General features: G+C 36.8%; 2 protein-coding genes across 5 annotated transcripts in view; one reads left to right on the top strand and one right to left on the bottom strand.

Annotated features, from left to right (window-relative positions):
- LOC143145302 (uncharacterized) overlaps nucleotides 1-27,465 on the top strand; it is a 150,300-nt gene that overhangs the window by 33,602 nt on the left and 89,233 nt on the right. For all 4 annotated transcript variants that reach the window (XM_076308555.1, XM_076308564.1, XM_076308545.1 and 1 more), the window contains exon 3: nucleotides 5,768-5,834. In XM_076308555.1, coding sequence (XP_076164670.1) covers nucleotides 5,768-5,834 — 67 coding nt within the window. The remainder of the gene's footprint in view (nucleotides 1-5,767; nucleotides 5,835-27,465) is intronic.
- LOC143153721 (uncharacterized) lies at nucleotides 13,328-26,063 on the bottom strand. The gene is made up of 3 exons (XM_076325194.1): nucleotides 25,926-26,063; nucleotides 15,046-15,405; nucleotides 13,328-13,628 (listed from the first exon to the last, which is right to left on the bottom strand). The coding sequence occupies exons 2-3, from the start codon at nucleotides 15,075-15,077 to the stop codon at nucleotides 13,328-13,330; spliced, it is 333 nt and encodes a 110-aa protein (XP_076181309.1). The 5' UTR covers nucleotides 15,078-15,405; nucleotides 25,926-26,063.

Raw genomic sequence — 27,465 nt, 5'->3', positions numbered from 1 at the left:
AGGAGTGTAAACACTTTGCACGATCCTTCATTATTAGGAGAGATAACTACCATTTTGGTCTCTCGTTTCAAGAATCTTGAAGAATTGTCTTCTCCCTTTTCTGAGCTTTCTCTCATCCTGAAAAATTACCTTCTCTCCTTGACCTACCTCTATTATATTATATTTTCTTCTGCCTACTTTGCTCTCATTAATTTCTACATGATTCTAACATCAATCTTGCCTTCATTGACGTATAATTCGTCCAGTGGAATCATGAACAATAACTGTATCGATTGGTACTCTTGTCGTTGATGGTGTTGTCTCTTACCACCGTATTGCAATTCATATCTTGAACGAAGCAGTCAATCACAAGAATAACTTTTTCAATATCTGCACGCAAATATTGTTCCGCCAGATACGATGTACCCTGTATCACCTACTACCGAGAAAAAGGATATGCTGGATTTAAAAGTTATCTAAGAATTTAAACAACTCTTTTCTTTATACATATATAATTGAAGTTTGCTCATTAATGCTCTTGAACGACGAAAAAAGTAGTTCGATTCAACACTAATACAACAAAAAATAATATCAATCATCGCACTAATTTAGAGTAATTTTGAATAAATTAATATAATTAATTATAGCCGTTTCAAACTTGTAAGCTAAATTTCTAATTTTTCTTTCAACTTTCTGTTGTTTCTCGTTTTTTATTTCCTATATTCGTGATTTTTCATTTTTTTTTAAAACATCAGTGGGACTTTCCTCTCCACGATATGCGTACCAATATCGCAAACATTAATAAACAATATACTACAATAACAAATACCTTAAGTGTGCTAATATTTTGTTTCGATAAAAATAAAAGCTTGCCGTGTAAATTTTTCCATCAATACCGATCGCGCAGTTATTTAACTTTTCTGATGTTTGCATCCGCATAATTTAGATGCTTAAGGTAGCATTTTGAAACAAAAGATTTAATAAAATATCGTCTATTGTATTATTTATTGTTCATTTTGGATTTATACGCGATTATATTATAAAACATTGTACGTGCCAACATGTTTGTTCAGCGCTGTATGTGCACAGTATGTATAAATTAAGAGAAGCGACCAAACTTATTGCCACCAGCGACAGGTAGGCGATTACTTTCATATATTGTATCGCGTGACTGGTTACAGCTGTTTCCGTTCACATTCTTCGCGTTATTGCTACAAAGTAAACATTCGACCCTCGGGTAGCAAGTGACCCGACCAGGCGAAGGTTAATCCTATATTCAATTTACTGAGCATATTTACGCCGTTTTTTCCTCCGATTCTAAGTGACACATAAGGATCGTGCTCGAATCTACACTAGGTCTTAACTTCGAGACTCACTCGGCTCAATCGTAATATCTTCGTATTATTCATTGCCTGCCGTCGAGGATTTCTCTTAGCGGATTACCCGCTCGAACACTCGAGTGTTTCTGTGCTAATTTTTTTCTCAACTCATGTCGGAGAACTTTGCTACACACACGCACCGAATTACCGCGAATAAGCGACATCTATCATCTCCTCGTTCAGTTACTGCTAATTAGTCTGCTTTATCAAATTCATTGTACCAATTGATTCAAATTATTCCCGAAATCTAGATTCTCCTGTTATTGTGGACTGGGTAATATTTCTGAATCTGGGATACTCTCCTATAATCGGTATTTTAAAATCTGTTCTGAACAATATCCATGGAAAGATTGTAATTGTTTCGACGAAATGAAACACATAATCCTCAGCCTGAGTAACGTCACTGTAATATTCGAACACTGTTCGAAATGCGTTAATAGCAGTGCTGAGACTACTTATCGAATTTTTCTGCGTTCAAATATTCGAATACTCGGGTAATGCAAATATTTGGTATATTGAAACACATTTTGAATTCTTGAATATTATATTACTATTTGAATGTTTCAGTACTATTCGAATACTTGAATATTTCAGTGCTATTCGAGTATTTGATCGTTTCAATACTGTTCGAACATCTAATTATTCGAACTTTATTCAAATACTTGAGTATCCGAATACTATTCGAACACTTGACTATTCGAATACTGCTGTAATATTTAGACCACGAGTATTTCAGTCATAAATCAAGTATCTGAATAATTGCTGACTGTGAATGATGTTCTTTAAATTCGGCTTTCTTGTTCAAACTAAATTTTCTTATAATATTCAAATAATCGTAATCAAATATTGAAGGTCTGTACGTAGCATTTGAAAATTTATAAAATATTCGAGCAGTCGCGGTGCTAAGCGAGAGTTGCATTAAATTTGAATTCACTTCTCTCCCAAATGGAAAAACAGAGACGTTGAATAAATTTCTCAGTGACAAACACTCGCAAATTCAACGTTTCTTTTATCCTGAATCAAAATATTGTACACCAAGGAGAAACGTTTCTCCAACGAATGTGAAACGAGTATTTCATCTGGAGTTTTTCCAGTCGTGCGGCTGTCCGTCAAAAATTGTAAAAGCTTTCGATCGTTGGCATTTCGATCCTCTCAGGGATTAATTACCGTTTAATTATCGTCTACCGGGTGCGTGGACGTACTAACAAAATTTCGTGCAACACGGAACAGGGCAACAGGTTAACTTCGAAACGAAGGACTTCGAGCTCGTCGAAACTTTTTTTTTTAATACGATCAGTTAATGAATCTGGCTAGAGGGTAAATTCATTTCAGCCGGAAGCCAAGTCGCCAGCTAAGAATTAAATTAGTATAGAATCAAGCGGTATCGATGATCATGAACAAGAATCGATCGTTCGGTACCTTTTCAGCGGGAATGATCGAGAACAGTCGTTTAAATGAATCGCCAATACACCTCAGATGAAATTCAATTTAAAAGCAATAATTTCTAGAGAATTGTTAAACACAGTTGATCAATGGAAGCAACACTTGACCGTTTTTAATATTTTATGGATAATTGGAGATTTAAATTGGTCAAGGGTCTCGAGCAGTTTTAATGATCGAATTTATCGACGAAAGTTTTTAACTGAAATGTTCTTTAATTTTCGTTATTAAATTTTCAGTTTCCTTTAATATTTATTAACAAGCAAAGGAAATGTTTATCAACGTGTAAAGAGAATTTTCATGTATTTGATTTTTCAAATTTATTTTTAAATATTACAGATACACTGATCATGGATAGGTGTAACATAATGTATAAGAAATACTTTTGCACTTCGACTTGGTCCAATCGATGCATTCGTAAAATTTAAATGAAAAATGAATCTCAAGCGACGTTTGGTTTACCGGTTTCGATCTTTCCACCCTCTTTTAATCATAGGCTTGATTACGTCGATGATTTAATTACTTCCGATAAATTAACGTGCGGTGGACTAAGAAATTGTCGAGCTTTGATCACTGATCCGTCAATAATTTTCAATGAGCGAAGTCTAATCCAATGACTCTAAGATCATTTGGCTTTCTGGATAAATTCTCTGATTAACAACGCTGCTGCACTTTCGTGTATGACATTATCTTTTGGTCGATGAATTGACAGCGCATCTTCCCGATTACTTTCGTCGAAGTAGTAACTAATAAAATTTACAAACGCGGTGCCGTCACATTAGACCTTTTAATCAATTATCTCGTAACATGTGGGTTAACGTAATAATCGAGTTTACCTGGTCTTTGGTAGAATCGATAGGCAAGAAAAGGTGATACGTGTCGTTGAGTATGTACGTGGCAAGTGAAACTTAAAATTTTGATAAGAATACCCAACGAGATGTAATTTTAGCAGGTAGATGTTGGTTCTTCGTGTAAAAATTAATCGAAAATGCACGTTAAAATTTGTTTTCGAAACGTTTCCATTCAAAAAGTAAAAGCAATTTTAAAAATTCATCGTATACGCAAGCATTTCACTTACGATAGACTTTACTAAGTATCGTGGTATACAGACTTGTACTACTTTTTATCATTTTACTTTAATCATTCGTAATGATGTGAAAAAGATCATGATTTAAAATGGACCGTGGACAGAACCATACTGTAACAGCGTATTGTTAAATAATTCATTGAACGAGTTTTCAAATTATCGGATATATTGGAACACGCGACTAATTATATATAAATTATGAATAAATAATTGTAATTAAATTTCCCAGCGTTGCACAATGATGTAAATATTGTCACATAAATAATAGATACGTATTACGGGTAAATGTCAGTTTAAATTATCGATCATTTAAATAAAATCTCTGATGTGGTTAAACCTCCTGTGTTGACAAACGATGCGATTGCGAGTATGAAAGAAGTCAAGTGTGTTGTTTTGTTTTTAAGAGAAAACTATTTTACAGTCATTTTACAGTTTTGAAGCGCATCCCTGACCAGTCGCACAACCCGACCCAGATTCATACACAACCAACCTTCTGGCGTGTACTATAAACTATATTCTACTTTTCCCTTATCAATTTCCAACAAATTTCAGCCACGATATCGATCCTTCAGTAGGTTTCGTGTACCACGAAATTCGATTCTTTTTATACAGGGTTGGGATTACTTGCTGAATTTTTTGTATTTGAATGTTCGAACACTTACGCGATGCAACTATTTGAATACTATTCAAATACTAGTCTATTTGGACTATTAAATGTGACCATTAAATTTGAATACTTGACTACACAATTATTCGAATACTTAACTACTCGATTATTCGAATACTGGACTGTTCGATATTATTTGAGTACTTGAATATTATTTGAATATTTTGCCCATTTATTAAGTATTGAGATATTCGTAGTATTCGAATACTCGGAGTTTATTCTTAGTTTCGTGTACTACGAAATTCGATTCTTTTTATACAGAGTTGGGATTACTTGCTGAATTTTTTGTATTTGAATGTTCAAACACTTTCGCGATGCAACTATTCGAGTACTATCCAAATACTAGTCTGTTTGTACTATTAAATGTGACTATTAAATTTGAATATTTGACTATTCGATTATTCGAATACTGGACTGTTCGATATTAATTGAATATTTTGCCTATTTATTAAGTATTCAGATATTCGTAGTATTCGAATACTCGGAGTTTATTCCTAGTTTCGTGTACTACGAAATTCGATTCTTTTTAATACAGAGTTGTGTTAATTGCTGAATTTTTCTGCATTTGAATGTTCGAACACTTTCGCGATGCAACTATTCGAGTACTATTCAAATACTAATCTATTTGGACAATTAAATGTTATTTGAGTACTTGACTATTCGATTATTCGAATACTGGACTGTTCGATATTATTTGAGTACTTGAATATTATTTGAATATTTTGCCCATTTATTAAGTATTCAGATATTCGTAGTATTCGAATACTCGGAGTTTATTCCTAGTTTTTGTACTACGAAATTCGATTCTTTTTGTACAGGGTTGGGATTACTTGCTGAATTTTTCTGCATTTGAATGTTCGAAGACTTTCGCGATGCAACTATTCAAGTACTATTCAAATACTAGTCTATTTGGACTATTAAATGTGACTATTAAATTTGAATACTTGACTATTCGATTATTCGAATACCGGACTGTTCGATATTATTTGAGTACTTGAATATTATTTGAATATTTTGTCCATTTATTAAGAATCCAGATATTCGTAGTATTCGAATACTCGGAGTTTAATCCTAGAATTCAAACACTCGTAAAGTATTCGAATATTAAATTGCTCAACCTGTCTTAGCCCTACTCTAAACTAAATCCCATTCCTACTTGTAAGTCACTTCTGTGTAGAACACACACTAATTAATTTCTTTCTGTTTACATTGCAGCGTACAACGTATGGGGAGACGTTCCTCCGCGAAAATGTCGACCACCAAAGATAGGTGATATTCCAAAGTGAGTAAACTTCGATTTTCCACGAATAAATGTCCCCGGTGTTCCTAAAAGTGTTCCATTCGATCGTGCAAAGTATACGGTTAGTTCCAAACGAGACACGTGACACTTCACACCTGTTTTCGCGTTTCCAGTAAACGACCGGCAATTTCGATTCACCCGTGTAATCGTAGCTCGCGTTCGCTATAATTCAACTGTGATTCCGACTTCTCCGAGACACCACTGTCGCCTCGTTTGTAAGTACTCCGAGGGACGTACAGATTCGAGTCGGATAACGTTGAACTTGCAAAGTGAACGTTCGAGCTGTGCATTCCGCAGTTCGCGGGTACCGTTCTAGAAGGATATCAGATTTTCATCCTGTCCGAGGACACCGTGACTGTGACTTATTTCTCTTAACGACGATTATCGGAGACAAAAATCTGAACGAAGTTCCAGAAAAACTCACGAGGACAATAAGTAATGGGTACGGACATTTTTTCACCTCCTATCGTAAGAACAATTTATGTTTTTTAAACCGAACGATCGTACTTCTTCGATATAAAGTAATCGTTTACAAGAAACCGAGTCGAGTCAACTCGGTTTTGCTCATCCACAGAAAGTAGCGTTTCTTTCTTAGGAATCGATAAATACAATTTTTCAAAATTCTTACCAAAATTGATATCTCTTTTCTTCATCGAAACATTACAAGTGAATCGACAAGATTTGCCTGATCCAAACACGTACAAATTTAAAGATTTTCAAAAATTAATTCGAATAATTGAAAATCGTCCGAACGAAGGCATGTTTGGACTCATTTTCATCGGGAGAACAATGCCAATCCATTGATAATGCTCCTGTGAAGACAGAACGTTAAAATACAAATATTAATTTTCGGTAAATATCGAGGGTTTAATCGGTATAAATATGTTTTCAAATAAAAACATTCCGAATGATCAAAAATCAATGAAAATTTGATTTACGTATAAAATAAAAGAGAATGTTGTGCAGCGATAGCAATTTCGGTCAAAGATTTAATAAAAATTTAATTAAATAAAGCGATTTGTCGTCGGACAAACAGTGCACGGCGGTATTATCGTTGGAACGTGACTTCGACGATCAAGTTTCCACAGTGTCTCCACTTTCTCGTTGCAAATCCCATCGATCGTCCGGTTCCAGCGCAAAGGCCGGTTAGAAAATTTTAGCACACCCTGTATTCGCATGCGCAGCAACCGTGTGTTATCAACATACCCCCGAAAAGCCTATCGTCCGCTAAATTTCGCTGTGTTTAACCCCGACCTTCGACGTTATCGCGGTTCCAGGCGTCGCGAAAGAAAGGGGTAAGAGGTAAGAACCGCGACCTAATCTGCCATTATGCACCTCGACATGCAAATAGATATTTTTAACCTTGTCTCGAAGGTAATCGATAGACCGAAGGCGGCGTGGAACTCGTTTAAATAATTGCTCCTCCCCCCGACGTCAGACACAGAACATTTCGTGTTCTTTCGTGCCGATCGCGTTAAGGATTCGAATGTTGTTCTTTGTCTTATCCATCGACCGATTGTTCTTATTTTGCTCTCTGCTGTCGTTCTTGGCAAGAGGAATTGTCCACTGCAGCAAGCTACTCCGAGAAGGTTTCCATAGCTACAAGTACAATATTTAAAATCGTCCAACATTTTGGTAATCCACCCAAACTAGACTCCTTCCTGATATTTTTCCAAAGGAATCATAAGACTTTTGGTTACGGAGTTTTTACACACGTGTTTATCCATGTTTACGACAGATTCTCGATTTTTTGTAAATGGAAATAGTAAAAATTGCAAGAGTTGTATAATATTAGGTGAAACGCGTTTTGAAAAGCTAGTTCGAATGGCTGACGTCGTTCCTGTCGTTCAGCTTTTACGCGAAACGAAAAAATTAAACGACATCTTGATTAGTTCGAAAGTTGATACCAACCGGAAATTAAAAAAGTAGAGACTTTTGAAGTTCAAATATCGATTTTTTCGTGTCTTTTTCGCTTTTAACGTGCTATAAAAAAATAGGGAAGATAAAAACTTTGAAATCCGTAAATTATGCGACAAAGTGACATTTTCTGAAGATTATCTCCAGATTTAAGTCGGTCGATTGAAACTTGAAATGTACTGTTAGTCAGTTTGAAAAATGCAGATTCGAGAAAAACGTGTTCAAAGTTTTCGTTACGCGCGCTCTGTACCGTACATTGTTTCCTTTAAACGTCTGTAACTTTGTTAATTTTAAGAACTCGAGGAAATCTTTTTGCATGAACATTTTCGAAGACACATGCTTCGAAAAGATATGAAAAAAAATCAATTCTTTCGAAATTCCAAACAGGAATACACCCTCGAACGTCTATGCGGTAACGGTAACAATACGAGCAAGTAAGACGAAATTTTATGATTCGGTACTCAAGAAGTTGTGCAGTTCCAGCTAGAAGTTTCTGCGGAAGTATTCCCAAGACCAAATGTACGAATAATTTATAAAACTAATCTCGTAGTAAGACTCTCGAGATATCTTGTTTCTTGAAGAGCCACGAGTAAGCGTGGATGTCGGAACGACAGTGATGAACGTTAGGGTCGTTTCCCAAATTTTACCAGTTGTATCTCGCTCGATACTTGGAAAGTTCGAAGTAAAGCCGATTGGTCTTATAATCTTATAGCCCATCTCCACGGTAAACGAGGATTCGTGTACGCGTAAAACGCAACAGAGAATAGGAAGAATTTCCGAACGTTCTAATCTCGAATCGGATAAACAGTGAATACATTGAACCTCTGCTGTGAATCCTGTTTGTAATTACTTGTTTCTGTATTAACTCGTAATACAGTTTAGGCAATTTTGAGAGAGAATACACCTGGGTCTAAACGGACCCGTAACTTGATTTGGCTCGCACAAATATATCGAAAGAGGATACCATTATTTTGTCGAATTTTTCTTCGTTTCTAAGAAAAACTGTACTAACGATGAATGATGGAATACAAAGTCTCTCTGGGTTCGAAAAGTTTCAAGTTTCAATAGCGAGGATTAATCCATTTAAAATCGGTCTATATAGGGTGATTCATAAATGCATGTTTATACTTCAGGAAGTGAATCTACGTACTAAAATAAGTAAATGTTACAGTGGTCTGTATAGGATAATTCATAAATGCATGTTTATATTTAAATATTTCAGTAAATATTAAGTATTTCTTAGTTCATGTACTTATCTAATGTTTCTGAAGATCGTTCACGATGTATTCTTGATGATGTACCCTTAAATATTCGTGCAGGATGGTACTCCGTTTCAGTTTCTTCGTGCTGTGAGAACATTTTTGAATAACACCTTCGCAAATCGATCTGATTTGAATCCATTAGATTTTTAGTTGTAGGACCGTTTGAAATTTATTGCGTACAGAATGCAAGCGAACAATGTGTAAGATCTACGAGGAAGGGTACGATATGAATTTAAGTCTATCTAAAGAATACCTAACATTTTTCAGTGAGTGAAAAACTCAATACTAAGACGTACAGTAACGCATATAGGAGTTAAACACTTCGAACATTCTCTTTAATTCTTCATAATTCGAAAAGTGAGGTACGCAGGACATATGTTCGTATAATGTTCTTATCTATTTTAGTCTGTAGCCCATCCTCTGAAGTATGGACAAACATTTATGAATCACCCTATATAAATATGCGTGTGAAATCGCAACCGCAAAATATTTATTATTTAATCATTGTTTACGATTTTTTCAAAGTTGTACGAAGCATTTATTAAACCTAAATATTAGGAGTATCATGAGGTATTATTTAATAATTGTTTACGATTTTTTCAAAGTTGTACGAAGCATTTACTAAACCCGACTACTAGGGTTACCATGAGGTATTATTTAATAATCGTTTACGATTTTTTCAAAGTTGTACGAAGCATTTACTAAACCTGACTACTGGGGTTACCATGAGGTATTTAAATAGGAAATGAATTGGTTAAATTTCACTAACAAATTAGTGTTGCAATTGAAAGAAAGAAACGCAAAATAATTAGATAACCTGTAATCACTTTCATCGTCGAATAATTCGAAATCGATAACTCAATGTCCTGTGGTACATCGCGCGATATAGGATATGAAAATCATATATAAATCCGTCTACTTTCAGTGTGACGCAAAGTGTATGGAACGAGTGCTGAATTGCGAAAGTAAAATCAACGCGCGGGTTTTGAATTATTGTTTAGCGTGCGCAATGTATCACAGAAGACGGTGGTGAATTTTCTATCTTACCGAAACTCATGGTCCCCGTATGATGTACGAGAGGAACTTTGTCGGCCGGATACGAGCGGAATTTTGTCTGGGCTCCGTCGCACTGAGTTATTGTACCATAATGATTAATGTTGTTCCAGGTTATGTGTAATGTGAGCTGGATCTAGCTTATGTATGCGCCAGGAGATTACCAAATGTTGGCGTCAGGCCAAACCAACTCTTAAAACTGAGATCCCTGATGCTTTAGGTAATGGAACGCTAAACTGTAAAAATATGTCGGTGGGTCAATATGCTTTAGACCCTTTTAAATCGATGTAACTTCTTACGAAACAATGACAATTGATCCTAATGCTGATTAAGGCTACTGGTACCTAAATCAAACGTTCATCTATGAGCAACAGTAATAAACCTCTACACCTTAAACCCTTTAGACCTTTTTAAATCGATGTTCCGGTGTAACTTCTTGTGAAACCATGACAATTGATTCTAGTGCTGATTAAGGCTACTGGTACCTAAATCAAACGTTCATCGATGGGCAACAGTAATAAATCTCTACACCTTAAACCTATTTCTGTAGGATAAAACACTTTGGATCTTTTTCTAAGTTCACATTCTAGATTTCTCAGCATGGAATCTCGCCAGACAGTAATATCATGACAATTGATTTAAATGTTGGTTGAATCTGTTGATTGGTTAAACCTAATTTCTGTAGGATAAAACACTTTGGATCTTTTTCTAAGTTCACATTCTAGATTTCTCAGCATGGAATCTCGCCAGACAGTAATATCATGACAATTGATTTAAATGTTGGTTGAATCTGTTGGTTGGTTAAACCTAATTTCTGTAGGATAAAACACTTTGGATCTTTTTCTAAGTTCATATTCTAGATTTCTCAGCATGGAATCTCGCCAGACAGTAGTACCATGACAATTGATTTAAATGTTGGTTGAATCTATTGGTTGGTTAAACCTAATTTCTGTAGGATAAAACACTTTGGATCTTTTTCTAAGTTCATATTCTAGATTTCTCAGTATGGAATCTCGCCAGACAGTAATATCATGACAATTAATTTAAATGTTGGTTGAATCTGTTGATTGGTTAAACCTAATTTCTGTAGGATAAAACACTTTGGATCTTTTTCTAAGTTCACATTCTAGATTTCTCAGCATGGAATCTCGCCAGACAGTAATATCATGACAATTGATTTAAATGTTGGTTGAATCTGTTGGTTGGTTAAACCTAATTTCTGTAGGATAAAACACTTTGGATCTTTTTCTAAGTTCATATTCTAGATTTCTCAGCATGGAATCTCGCCAGACAGTAGTACCATGACAATTGATTTAAATGTTGGTTGAATCTATTGGTTGGTTAAACCTAATTTCTGTAGGATAAAACACTTTGGATCTTTTTCTAAGTTCATATTCTAGATTTCTCAGTATGGAATCTCGCCAGACAGTAATATCATGACAATTAATTTAAATGTTGGTTGAATCTGTTGGTTGGTTAAACCTAATTTCTGTAGGATAAAACACTTTAGATCTTTTTCCAAGGTCATATTCTAGATTTCTCAGCATGGAATCTCGTCAGACAGTAGCATCATGACAATTGATTTAAATGTTGGTTAAACCTACTGGTATCTGAATCAATCTGTTAAGAAGAGTAAGTTGTTCCCGATGACTGTGTGTAATATTCTAAACGTTAAACTTATTTCTACAGAACCAGAAAGATACTATAACTATTTATTTCACTGTTAACCGACCTGTGATCCAAGTACCCAGTAGGTCTAACTCGAGCTAGACCTACTACCAGTTGTCCTCGATGACTGCACGAAATATTCTAACCAATAAACCCATTTCTGTAGGATCACAAAGATACCATAACATAATTATTTATCCCACTGTTGATCAACCTTTGATTCAAGTACCCAGTATGTCTAACTCGAGCTAGACCTACTACCAGTTGTCCTCGATGACTGCGCGAAATATTCTAACCAATAAACCCATTTCTGTAGGACCACAAAGATACCATAACATAATTATTTATTCCACTATTAATCAACCTTTGATTCAAGTACCTAGTAGGTTCAATCCGGAATTATTAGTTACCCAAATAAACTGCGTATCAGTGGAGCTAAACTGTTCGCGAAAGGTCCTCGCAGCAATAACTAGTTTATTGTGTGTCCAGAAATAAGAGGACTCATTGGTATCTTTGTAGCTTGAAAAGGATACTCCGCGTGTGGACGAGCACCGTCGGCGAAAAGCTCGCTTTGACACGCTCTATCGAACCGGAAGCTCGGCGAGCCAATGCAAGCTCAACGAAGCAGAGACTGACGACCCGGGGTGGCGTACACGCGGTTAACCTCGATGCATTTCGTCCTCCTTTCTATTTGTCCTCCCTCGCCGTTTCGTGATTAAAATCATCGGCCGGTTAACTTCGATGTCCCTGTATCGCGCGACGCCAACGTGATGCTATCTCCGTCGAGGTTGTGCACGGACGGGCGGTTAAGAAGGGAATCCTTGAGGCAGAAATGGAATACACGGGCGTGCATGGTTGGATAACGAAATTAAACGATATTGGACGAAGAAACATATACGTTTATTGGATAATACTTCATAGTCAGTTCGCGAACCAATCTCCACGTTGCGCTAAACAGATCGTGTTACCTTGTATGTTAGGATCTAGGTGTTACTGTCAACAATTCTTGCAGCACGTGACGCTATTTCCTTTTGCATACCATTAGGAGGTATTTTATTCTAGAACCGTAGAAAATCGATTTTTTTAAATTCCATTTTGTGGAAACATATTTCCTTGAACATATTTCCGACAACGGATATTACTGGAGTCGAAAAAATAACAAAGTTGCGAGCGTTTGAATTTCGTCAAATATGGCTCAAAGTGTTTTATATTTCTTCGTAAGATCCGGTCACTTTGAATCAAATATATCTTGTTCGATAAATCATGGGAGCAATCTAAAGTGTATGTCGAGGAATGTCAGGAAAAGAGATGTGCGAGTAAGAAGAACAATGTATGAGAAACTTTATACACGATTTTCCCGAAATCATGTTTTTTTAAATAGTTACCGTGATATCTCAAGTTCTAGGTGACCGATTAACATTAAATTTGAAGAGAATCCTCAACGCGTGTGTCTTTATTGCTCGTACTAGGAATTTAAAATTTGATGTTCTTTATTATTCCCTTTTAGGATACCAAAGGTGAAGGATACACAAAAATGGATAGCTTAACTTTAAAGTACTGTTAAATTTTTTATTTTCAATATTTACTCATAATTTTAATACCGACTATAGCCTCGTTTATACTTAATAAAGTGGCACTTAAATAAAGGAGGCACTTTTCACAAAAGTGTTCACTCAAATTAGCACAATCGATCACAGAGTAAATCAAAATAAATCTGGTCGGCCTTTCGTGCAAGTTCACCATTATTCGCTTATTTTTCGGACGCGACTTGCAACTGTCGCTTCTTGACATATCATAAACCATCCACAGATGCACATTCGATTCATCAAAAATAGAGATCGGCTCTGTTTCGTTCATTATACTCTTTCGATGTTCACTTTGGATGAAATACAATTGAAAACATTATTTACACTTTCCACTCCGAATGACTCGTCAAACACGAGTTTAGATTTTACACTTTGGATGTACATCCCAAATGATTCGTACACAGTGGATTTATAGTGAACGTGAAAGATGAAAACTGGAGTGTTTACACCATTTCATAAACAGTAAAAATCAGCAATATTTCGTTCATTACTCACTTTGAATGTTCACCTTGGATAGAATGCAAATGAAAACAATATTTACGCTTTTCACTGTGAGTGAATCATCCGAGATGCACATTCAAATGTGTACAATGATGTAAAGTTTAAATTTGCCTCAAGCGATGATTAGTATCAGCTGTCACGTAGTTAGGCACTGTTTAGAAAGAGTAAATTGTTCCTAAATAATCGTGAGATGAGGAAATTAAGGATGCCTTCTAGTGAGAAGATTGTGAAGAACCACGTGGTGCTTATTTCAAAGCCTTGCGTCAGAAAGCATCATTGAATTTCTCACTTCACGATCCTTTGTGACAACTTACCAACAGTGGTTTACTAAACAGTGACAACTATGTGACTGGAGATCCTAGACATTGCTTGACACCGAACAACGAGGACAGATAAGGGACCACGTGTCACTTCAGAACCTCTAGAATGTAACGTGTACTCGAAAATGAAGGTTCTCTAACATACCTTGGTCCATAGGTTCTTAGACGCGACGATCATGCTACTTAACCCTTTCCACTCGAAGCTTTTCTGCTACCAGAAACTAGCACCTCGATGAAATCCTTCGAATCGTGTAATTAATTTAAAACGGAACATTTTCGTTTCAACATTTCATATACATATATTTACATCTTACAAGAAAGGAATAATTGAATTTTAATTTCAATTCCAAACCACGATGGTTTTCCGAATTGGAGAACGTACACCGAATTAAGTGGCGATCGAGGATCGCTTCTCGAGTGGAAATGGTTAATACTTTTTCGCATTTTTACATATATACTACATATCAAATATTCTTCGTGACAAATTGTACATCTGGATGTACAATTTAAAGAAAAACCTTCGTGATTAAACTTTTAACGGACATACCGAACAGAGTCGTTTGTTTTCTTTATAGAAAGAAATACATTTGGTGATTTACTATATATCTAAAAAGGGCATTGCTCCACTTTTTGAGGCACTGTTGAACACATCAAATTCTACAAAATGACGAAAACTAAAACATAGATTAATCAGTTACTTAATTGTAAGGTGGAATATTGACAATCCCACCATGTAACTTGTATTATTTCAATTCTTCATGGTAGGTTGAAAAACTTATCACCATCGTGCATATCAGAGTAGTGACAAGATGGGACATTTTTTAATCCATTATGACGAAATATTTAACAAACTACCGGAGAGTGTCATAAGTAAAAGTACACTTACCACCATTTGATCAGTAAGTTAAAGCTACCCATTGTTGGCCAAGAAACTGAAAGGCATTAAGTACCAAAGGATTATAATAGTCCACCTTATGAACCCTGGAAGGTTAGTATCGAAGCGTAAAGCATTTGTTTCCTTTATTCGTTGAAAACTGGTCCGTGAAGGTACTGCACGTAGAAAACACTCCGGAGTAACGTAACAAAACGGGGCATGGAAAGCGATTCTGGTTTGACCATGCATCCGAAAGAGGTCAGCCATCTTGTTAGCTGCATTCTCTTGAAGAATGAACCGGGACGGTTGTAGCTACGGATGAGAACGTTTGGAGTGCACATTCTCGTTTTCTCCGTCACTTGAAAGGGTGACCTACAAAAAGACGCCTAAAAGAAGTGGGATGCACATATCGTGAATTATAAATTCTGTTGGTGCATTCGCAGGACGCGCGCCTCCGTCAGGTGTTACCACTCGCATTTCTAGCAGTGCACCGTGATTTAAAATCATTTCTTCGCGGCGAGAAAGAAATCCAGCACACGTTTTATTAAATCCGCGACTGGAACGCACCGTCCATCGTGATCCGGTACAGATTTTACATACAGATTCTCCTTATCCAAGAGCGCAGCTCCCGATAGAAAGATAGAAAAGATAGAATCAACCTCAACCCGCGTTCTCAACGAACGATTACGAAAGAAATTTCCATACCCTTTACGTTTTGAGCATTGTTGATGCAATGCGAATAATGCAAATGCTTCGCGTATAATTCATTAAAATATACGAGTCGAGGTGTTTTTCAGCCACGTTGGATCAAGATACACGTTAAGATTGCATGGAATTTTGCAAATTTTTACCTCGCGTGACATCCATGCAGATTTCCCTCCCAGTTGCCTATGCAACGTCCACGGCGAGACATAACTCACCGATACTCGACCGTGTCCCGTGAACCGCTTTTCCTCAATCAAAAGCGCGAACTGATCGTATGCGCGATCCACGAAGTGCATGTTGTCGTTCATTAACCGAGAGAATTATGTTCCTGTCGACAAAGCTTTTTCTACGAACAGGCACAATATCTTTGGTAACTTTGAAGAGAGTTACTTCGGGAAATTGCAGCTGGTTAGACTCGTTTCTTTTTCTGCGGCGAAAAACTTTCTTGGTTAAATGCGAACTCACCTATCGCTCTAAACATTGAACGTCCAATAACTCGTTCCTTCTTGCGTGAGATAACATCTTCGATGTTTATGTATTTTTAAAAATTTATTTTTAACAAACATAAGAGTTTGCAGAATAACGCACAGCAACGAACAATTATTCTTTTTTCATCGCTAATACACGGTTTAAGAGGATATACAACTCTGGACTGTAATTTTATATCGTATCTTTTTTTATGTAATTTTATATCATATCGAGTTTGTACACATATTTTTAGCTTATTTTTTCACGAGTATACACAATTTTTTTTCATATAAAAGTAATTAAAAATACAGGAATTATGTTTACTTTAATACAGTTCTTCCCGTTAAAAGTGCCTTTATGGTTGCTACGGTAGATCTCCACCATTCTGTTTATTTGAAATGGAAAACTCGGAAACTATTTTATTTAGTAGAAACGTGGCTATAGTCGTTACTAAAATTTTGATAAAATATTGAAAATTAAAAATTCGATAGAACTTCGAAGTTAGACCGTCGATTTTTCTGTGTGTGTGTGTGTGTGTGTGTGTGTGTGTGTGTGTGTGTGTGTGTGTGTGTGTGTGTGTGTGTGTGTGTGTGTGTGTGTTTCATCTTTGGAGCACTAAAAAAAAATTATGAAGAACATCGGATTTAAAAAATTTCGGTACAGAAAATGAAATTTAAAAAATCATTCTTTACAAAGGTTCTAGAGCATAATATACTCTTAAGAGGGCGAACTACCATCCTCTGAGTGTAGTAACTGTTTGTCTTAAAAGTAGGTTAGAATTTTTTAATTACGAGTCAGAATGTATAGGATGTCCAGTAGCTGGTAATGCAAGGAACAATATAATCAGTCTGCGGAAAAAAAGATAAATAAAAAATATAGAATACAATTTTCTCCTACGTGGTTCTGTTTTAAAGAAAAACAACTTCGAATAGTTGTCAAATACCAAGAAGAGCGCTATTTAACATTTTGTATTATTTTTAAATCGACAATATCAAAAGTAAACCGATAGAATAAGCTACTTAAAAGATAAAAGTTCTTATGTATCCTCAAGTACCGAATAGAGTTAATACGAATATAAATAAATTGCAGAATTCGTCTCGTCAAGAGTACTCTCCTCGTAAGTATTCTAGGGGGATCGATTATTGGTTAATGGGAATGTGGTACTACGAGTAGGTAGAATTTGAACAGTGTCGAGTAATTTCTTAGTCTCAGGCTATATCAAGACCCACTAAAACGTTTGACCACTATCTCGAGACCGATCTTTCGTACTCCAAAAATATTCAAATTCTTAAAGAACAACGCCTTGTACCAAAAAATGTTATTCCAAATTTACGATTTATCTTTTCACGAAGAACAACCATATTACGAAACCGGTTACCAGATACTCTTGTATAATTATCAATCATTCGTATCGCAGTGTTTCCATCTGTACTAGTCAATTTTTCAGAAATTATTACAAATTACATAAATGATCGCTCGTGGCAATGACACCGGATCTTTGACAGGTAATCCAAAAATATTCAAATTCTTAAAAAACAACGCCTCGCACCAAAAAATGTTATTCCAAATTTTCGATTTATTTTTTGACGAAGAACAACCATATTACGAAACCGGTTACCAGATACTCTTGTATAATTATCAATCATTCGTATCGCAGTGTTTCCATCTGTACTAGTCAATTTTTCAGAAATGATTACAAATTACATAAATGATCGCTCGTGGCAATGATACCGGATCTTTGACAGGTAATCACGTAACGTTAATTTCCTCGCGCAGTTTTCGTTGTTCGAATACTTTCTCGTTCGAGATGTGGTAGCAGCTCGTTATTCTTGGTCAATCGTGAATCGACACGGTTACCTGCAACCGACAGAATACTTTTAATAATTACGCTTCTTTTCTCGTTTAACAATGGGAACGTTGTTGAAAAGAGGCGGTTCGGAGTCTTTGACGAAGCGCGGGCAAATTGCGAACGGTAAATTGCCGGTTCGCGTTGCAGATTGTAAATTACTCGCAGCTCTTTCCATTAAGCAAATTGAGTGGCGGCATGCTTCGTGTCAGAAGCGAGCTGCGGGTGGAATGGCTTCCGAGATATGAGTAAGCGCTGGCTGTATTTCGGATACACGACACAATTCGAACGTCGCGGAGATACACAAGACAATTTGATCAAGTAGGGAATAAAAACGAAAAGAATTTCAGAAACTTGACCGAGATTCTATCTACGAGGAACTTTGATACACTTAATTGAGATTATAAGTGTCGTTTCGCGCCAATTCAGTGTTGAAGAAACAAATGATTCTTGATCAAATCCGACTCTATTGGATGAAACGTATCTCGTCTAACGTAACAATTGACACGTATTACGCGTTAAATTAATCTCGTGTGGTCGACGAATAAGAAGTATGAAATTGCACGCAATGTACCGTAATAATAATTTATTGGAACGCAAGGGGGGGTATTCTGCTCCAGAACCTTAAAAATGTCGACTTTTTTTTCAATTTCATTTTCCGAGAGAATATATTCTTGAAAAATACTACCGCCAACGGACGTTGCCGTATACGAAAAATAACAAACTTATGAACGTTTAAAGATAATATTGAGGGAGTATTCTAATCTAGAACCTTGAAAAAATGGATTTTTTTTATTTCGTTTTCTGATAACACAGGTCTTCGAAAATATTTCTGTCAATGAATATTACCTAACTGGGCTATTAGAAGTCCTATTGTTAATGTTTGTAATTACACAGTGTACAGTCCTAGTATTCTTAGCTAAATTATTGAAGGTTTAATTTTTCTAGTTAGAGTATCAGAGATTCGGTGTTTCGAATTGGACTTGAAGGTCTAGTGTCCCTAGTTAGAATATTATAAGTTTTATCGTTAGAGTCCTTAGTTAAACTACTACAGAATTAGTTTCTCTACTTGAATTACTACATACGTAGCGGTACATCCTTAGTTGAGCCTGTAGGAGTTAGATTCTGTAATTCTAGCGTTAGGGATTAAAATCTCAGCTGGCACGAATGAAGAACGAGGGAAAATTTTTATCGTCGATAAAGAAGTGTCAGCTGGAAAGCTCAAAGATAATCGGGGATATTCGATTATCCGTCGCGGAGTCAGATTTGTCGAAGTGCTTGAAAAGCCGAGACTAGTGGGAATCCGAAGACGTCTCGATATAAGACGTCTCAATTCTTCGTCCAATTCGTCGATCATCAATTTGCTAGATTCGCGACACAGAAAAAGAAAAATATCACCGTTCCTCGTTAATGGATTCGCAATACAATCCCGATTTTTCCAAACGAGTAAAACTTCGAATATTGCGAACCGTATATTATCACGATATTCAACTCGGTTTTAATACAGGCCATCTGCTCTCTTCAAATATTAAGTGTATTCGACATGTTTTAACGAAAGTATAATTTAGCGAACGACACGTCCTCGTGCTTGTCAACTTATCGACTAATACGGAGAAACAAAAACCACAGAGAAACCAGTGTGTTATAATAAATTACGTATTTTGTTAAAATAAGTTAATTAAGGTTCATCAACTTTCTTTTTAGAAGGGAATTAATTCATCCGACGGAGCCATTGATAATCGTGTAAGAATAATTGAAAGTAACGAATTGCGTGAAAAATATACGAGCAAAATTTCGTTAATTGAAATTGCACCTTCGAGAAATGAATGTTCTAAACGTTTCTCGCGAAAGTAATTAAGGTGTTAACTAATTATTCGGTCACAAAGTGTGCGTCAATCTCACAGTTTCTTTCCAATCTGATAGCTGATTATCATTACTCTGCCAACACTTGCGGTAGTATTAATGAACGATCAATTCTACAGACAAATTCGATAGATACATCGAGAATTGCGCATTTCACAGCCAAGCTGAATATATTAATCTCGATAATGATAAGTTAATAATTGGTACTGTATGTGTGTCCGACCACGCGTGAATTGGCAATTAAATGTGTATTCATTTGGTGACTGTTGAAAGCGATACATATCGGATCGTACGTCATTAGCGCAACAACGAGCATTGTGAGAGGGAATCCACATTATTCCAATTCTACTTCGAGTTTATCATTCAATTTTACCTCTATTAACGTACCATCTGACCGAGTTTCAATCTTATACAAATTTCGCCGCGAACCATTTTCAGTGTTTCCATAATTCACCCCGCGAGCATTATTTTCGTTGAGAATTTTTACAGATCGATGCCCGCGGAAAGCATCAACGATAAAAGTAGTTCAATACGATTCATCGATGTTCTCTAAATACGAACGTTGTCAGATTCACGTGGCTGAGTTTCTGTTTCGTTGAGCAAAGGAATGCATCGTTGTGGAAGAAAGAAATATTGCTGGAATAATGGAACGTTCGAACAGTGAGGTAGTAGGATAATGGAGGCTCTGCTGCACACGAAACGAGCCGAAGTCACGCAGAAGTTCGAAACTTTTCAGACACAGGTGTACCTTCGCAGTGTATCTTGTTCAGCACTTTAATGTGGGTTTGCAGTTAAAAGCAATCCAAGTGCTCCATCGTACGGGAACATTTAGCCCGATGAAAAATTAATTAAGTTAGACTTCTTGAAAATTCGGAGCGTGACTACTCTACCGATATCGCCGCGAATCTAATATCGTGCAATTATATCTCACTCATCGGAATTCGATCGATAAGAATTGTTGCTTGAAGTACGATGTGGATGCTTGTTCGTGTTGGAAATCTTACGAGGATGAAGATGAACGTGGTTTATTTATTTCATCGTGAGAGTCTCTAGTGTCCCATCTGTCATTTCAAAGAATATATACGTTCAATTTTTGCAACTATCGCAGAGGTACAACAATCCTCCAATGAAACAGGAGACATTGTCTACCTGAGAGACAAATCCTAATCGAGGGTGATGAAAATTTTCGACGTTCCAGAGAAATATTTTTCCGAGCATGGTTTCAGAAAATACAGGGTGATTCGGAAGTATATGTCCATACTTCAGAGGATGAATTTATATACTAAGACGAATAAGAAATGTTCCATGAAGATATGCCCTATATATTTTAGTTTTTAAGTCACGATTGAGAAAATGTTCAAAGTATCAAGAAAAATCGAGTTTCTTGAGCTAGATTACCAGAATACCCAATTAAGGGGAATGTGGTACCATGCTACAGAGAAATGTGGACAGAGTCGAGCAATTTTTACTCATTGTTAGCTGCAAGACTTCGAAGATCGATTAAAATGTTTGACCCGATACGATTCTCAGTTTCTTCTCAGCTCCACACGGTACATTGTTGGCTTCCGTTGAATATACGACAGATTTTAAACGATCCCGAAATAAATGTTGAAGGATAAAGTGCACGCTTTGAACATTTTACTTCGATTAACCATAACTCGAAAACTAAGGTATACAGGATATGGGTTCGTAGGATACATTTTACTCATTCTAGTGTGTAGATTCACTCTCTGAAGTATGGACGTGTATTTCTGTCAATAACGCGTGCCAAACTGTCAATATGATACTTCGCCACTAGAAATTTTAGTGGAAGTGTCATCAGTGTTAATTATCGAGGAATTTCTAGAGACACTCACCGGTTGCACATAAACTTTGCTTAAAAGCAGTATCCATCTTACCCATCATCCACTTGCTGTATCTACGCGTATATATAAAGGTAAATCTAACTTTATCCTCGGTCACAGTCTCTCAGTAGAGACGACTTTGAAGTTAGTTTCGCTCACCGCGCGAAAATTTGCCAAAGTTTCAGCAAATTTCACATTCAACTACTTACAGCAACTCACCCATGTACACGAAATAAAGTTTACACAGGTTATTCATAGCATCCATCTACTACAGTTAACTTTGTCGCCGGTTACTTTCTCTTGCAGGGCTGTACAGGTCATTAACACGTTGGTAGTACTGGATCAATGTACACGTTACGTATTGTAACTAACCCGACACTGATGTCATTCGGAAAATACTGATCGGGGCTTCTGAGTATGAGCCCATTGAGGTTCCTTTGCTAAAGGACGTGGCTGATATCCGGAAGCCTCGAGCAGTATCATCCGTAGAGATCCAGTTAGTAAAAGCCTCAGACATTTGACCATCCTCGGATTAACTCTAGTTCTATACTGACTTCACCTATTGTAATAGTAATACTTTAGACACCATACATCGGTTACGTCTTATAATCCTTATTCTGTAACATTTTGTCTCAATTACTGCAGCACTAGTTTTATACTAACTTCATTTATTGCAACACCAATCCAATAGTGATTTCATCTACTATAATACTAGGTCTATGCCCATCTAGTGGAACATCAGTTCTATAGCGAATTTATATAATATAGAGCCTATATTATAGAACCTATAATACTAGGTCTCTGCTCCATCTACTATGACACAAATCGTATTGCTTCATTTACTATTATACAAATTGTATTGCTTCGTCTACTATAATACAAATTATATTGCTTCATCTAGTATGACACATTCGTAGGTTGAATGACTTTATCTACTATCACACTAGGGCTACATTAACTTTATCTACTATAACACTGAGTCTATATAGACCTCACCTGCTGTAAAACTAGCTCTATGACACCAATCCTATATTGACGTCATATATTATAACACTCATTCTATATCTCATCTGTTATAACACTAGCCGTATACTCCAATGACTTTATCTACTATCACACTAGGGCTATATTAACTTCATCTGCTATAACACTGAGTCTATATAGACCTCACCTGCTGTAATACTAGGTCTATGACACCAGTCCTATATTGACGTCATATACTATAACACTAATTCTATATCTCATCTGTTATAACACTAGCCCTATACTCCAATGATTTTATCTACTATCACACTAGGGCTATATTAACTTCATCTGCTATAACACTGAGTCTATATTGATCTCATCTGTTATAATACTACCTCTATGCCGCATCTACTATGACACCAGTCCTATATTGACCTCGTATACTGTAACATTAATCCTATATATAATCTGTTATAACACTAGTCGTATACTCCATCTGCTGTGACGCCAATCCTATATTGACCTTACCTATTGTAACACTAGCCTTATACCTCGTATACTGAGATACCAATTCTATATTGACCTCGCTAACACTAATCCTATGCATCATTTATCGTGACACCAATTCTATATCGATTCCACCCAATATAACATTAGTCCTATGCATCAACTAGTGTGACTTAAATCCTATTCTGACTTCGGCTATTACAATATTAGTCCTAGACCCCACCTACTGTGAAGCTGGTCCTATAGCGATTTTACCTAGTATAACACTACATGGTCCTGCATCAGCTTCTATTTTTTCTGCACAATCCTTCGTCCAAAAATCATAGTATCCATCTATCACGTTTTATATACAGCTTCATATATCAAGTTACAACGAAATTTGATAAATCAATACCATTGGCTAGTTCCTTTAACAGAAGTTCTTCAAACTAGCGAATACCCAATTGTTCGTATTTACTTAAGTTGCAACGAATTTCAAATTCAACCGAAACTAGTGGTAACAACTATATTTACTTTATACATGGAAACTCTGGTTCCGTTTCAAATTTACACAGGATCTTACTAGTTTCGTTAAATATTTTTACAACGGTACGAGCTCGACGCTATCTTTTGTCCAAACATCAAATTGTTAACGTTATCACCAGCCACATTAGAAGAACTATTGAAAGGACAATATCAAATATTGTAGCTCGATAAAAGTTTCCAAATACCTTCATATGGCAAAAATAGCACTCCAAATTAGCATATGCTTCAAAGTTCGACAGAATTGGACAGGCTATTCAGATACGTTCAACGGAGATATTGTGTTCCATATTTTATTTTGCGCACGACTGATCGAGTTCGAAAACAATACGGAATAGAATTCTACGGAATAGGAATAAACGTTGCACGGTCCAATAGGTTTACAGATGGATCTCGAGGCGCATGGTGGCACATAGCCAACGAGGTCAAAGTTGTAAATTCTTTTCCATTTTTTTTTTCCGCACGACTATTGTCGCCAATTTACGGCCCGGCGAAAGTAGTTAATTTTCTTCACGCGTCGGTAATTTGGTGTAAATCCTCGTTCGTGCGATTTAACTGCACGATGCAATTACATAAAAGGCAACCCCGAATCCTCGCCCTGAAAATTTATGATTCCGCCAGGTGTTGACGCTAAAACCCACGGAACTTTTACCATCGTTTATTGGTTTCCGAAGGAACCGCAGATCGCGTCGATGGTATAATCGGTTACACTCTGATTGCACATTTCATCCAGATTTTCATAATACCTGCATGTTCGAAACAATACAATTACGTGAAATTAATTAGGAAGGTACGTTACTTCAATGGTGCACGTTTCGCGGAATAATGACTACGGTTGGTAATCATTTTCGTGATTTACCTCCGTTCGATTAATGCTTGTTATCGTATTTGAGTCGATGTTTATCATTTGAAATTTTATTTGTATCTGGAAGGTGTTTCATAATTAACAGTAGGAGTCATAATTAACAAAGGAATCGATTCTGTGTTTAGAAATAAATTGAAAATGTAGAATACAAGAGTTTTTATATTCGAGGAAATTGACTTCAAAACTTGTTTGGAGCATGCGAGCGATTTCCCGCAATTCGATTCAAGAAGTCTGAGAATAAGACGGGAAATAAAATTTTCACACAATTCGGTGACTATTCCAATATTTTTCGCATACCCGAGTATTTGAACATGGACTATTTGAATATTTTCAAATACTCGAGTACTCGACTAGTTTGTGCACCGATCCATAATACTATTCGTAGTGTTCGAATACTTACGAAATATTCGAATATTATAATAAATTATTCGAACGGTCCCACTTGTACTATACATCGATTATGCCAACGCTGTTAAACTTCGTTAAAAAATGTAATTAGAATTTCAGGTTGACTCTCGTACACCAGAAAAAGCATACGAATATGGATCAACGACGTTAGAGATCACAAAAACAGACAAATTTTGTTAACGTTATCAATATGCATAAACTTACAAAATACGTACAAAGAGTACCACGAGCAAAAAGAAACTTCCAAGAAATCAGCTTCGAAATTCAAGCCTCGTGAACCTAGAACGAAAAAATTCTACTTATCGAACGTTTAGTGTTTTCCTAAATGTTCAACACTCGATATTCGAAAACGTGAAGTGTTTTACACGTGTTTCGGCACCGAGTTGTACTCAAAAAACTTGATCTACACTCCACCTTACCCTGTTCGAATACCACGAGTACACCCGAGTACAGCACATTCGAATGATCTTCGAATACTCGACTGTCGAAGTAACGTTTGACCCTTTGCGCTCGAAGCATTTTTCTACGCAAGAAACCTCGAAGAAATCTTTCACATCGGATGTGAAAATAAATCGTAGACTAAACTTGGATGTTATCACATCGAGATATTTCATATACAAGATACTTTATTTATCTCGAGCCGCGAAGGAAGTTTTCCTCTTGAAAAGAATTCAAACTTGGAAACATTAGAGAAATCCCAGTGCATCGATCGGCGAGTCTCGGCTTTTCGAGTGCAAAAGGTTAAATACTCGTTTGCTCGAGGTATACTTGCCGATACTCCGATAAAAAAGGGAAAAAATTGACGCGTAGATACCAACTCGGACGTCCCCGGTTCGATCGACGAACGCCATCGCGGGAGACCGTGCAACGGTTCGATAGAAAAAAAAACCAATCTGACCTTCTCTAGCACCGCGGAGAAAGATCATCGGCGCTGCTGTATCGTCCGCTCTTCACTTTCCGTTGTTACGCAATCGGGCTGTAGAAGGTACGATCAGAGGCTACGCTAGGCGATGCAGAACGCTGACGGCAATGATCGAAACCCGTCGGTGGTGGGAAGAGCACGCGATCGCTACGAACTCCGTGGCACGTAGTCAGAAGAACACCACGAGTCTGCCTCCGGTGCGGCTGCTGGCCGGAAGCACCAGCGTGCCTCTGAAGATCCGGTGACGCGTGCTTTCGAAACACCGAGACCGTTGGACTGTTTGACCTAGAATCGATGAATACTGAACTCGCACGAGCGATCTATATTTTTTTTAGTTACCGTGACAGTCTTCACTCGGGATTGATGATTACCGGGACGTATGATCGTCGATCCATATTTTTCAACCGAGGGTCGAGCATCGGCAATGGTCGATCGAATTGTCGCTCGATGTTGGTGAATACGAAACGGAACGAGTGATTCTTTCGTCGCGACGATCTTGAGCTCTTTTCACTCGAAAACGGTGATTGTTGAACTTGAACGAGTGATCGTTTATCTACGTATAGGTTACTCGGCGACAACCTAACTCGGACTTGGTGAATGTTGAATTTCGACCAACGATCTGTAATTCTTCAGTTGTGATAATATCGGTGACCCCTCGTTTTCAATTTACACAAGCGATAGTTGATCTATGTATACTCTTCGGTTGACAACAACGTTCGATATTTTCACTCGGAGTTCGTGAATTCGGAATTTTTTACGCGAGATCGTTGATTTATATTCTTCGACTGTGGTGATGTCAGCTATTGCTCAAAATTGACGATTAGTGAATTCGTACGAAAAATCGTTCACCTGTATTCTTCGATCGTGACGAAGTTATCTGTCCCGATTTGGAAACGAAATTTCGGAGTGACCGAACTTGGATCAGCGATCGTTGACTGAAACTCTTCGGTTTTGATAACTTGTTGACTGCTTCGACTTGGACTTAATGAATTCGGTTTCAATTTCTTTTTTCCAAGTCGCGATAGTCGTGTAAATATCCGACATGGAAATAATGTGCATTGGACTTGGACGATCGATGATCAATTTTTTAGAGTTTGCGGTAGGGTACCCAACCCAAGCAGGAGATTCTGGTCATTGACTTGGATGCGAACACTGGACGTCGATGAGTGAATCAATTTTCTATAGTTAGCGTAGAGTGTTCAACACGAGCATCGGCAGATTTTGATCATCGAGACTTTCATATTGAGATCCTAAGGACTTGGAGACTCGAAGACGTTGAACTTTAACAAGGGATTATCTTTTGCTGTAAAACTAAACAGTGGCTAGTTTAACTCGGAAAGAGCGTATATCGAACTGTGTTTTCTTTAGATTCAATATCTCTCAATTGTTGTGTACGGTGAAATGGCTGAAAAATGATGCTGAGTCTAGCTTGAAAGCAACTGCACCCTTAGTAAGTATATATGTCTTGAACTTTTGTACTGTTTTACTTAAATATTATTTTTACAAATGATTAAAC

This window comes from Ptiloglossa arizonensis, chromosome 1 (genome assembly GCF_051014685.1).
Source record: "Ptiloglossa arizonensis isolate GNS036 chromosome 1, iyPtiAriz1_principal, whole genome shotgun sequence".
Classification (NCBI taxonomy): domain Eukaryota; kingdom Metazoa; phylum Arthropoda; class Insecta; order Hymenoptera; family Colletidae; genus Ptiloglossa; species Ptiloglossa arizonensis.
This window is presented reverse-complemented; position numbering and strand designations above follow the sequence as displayed.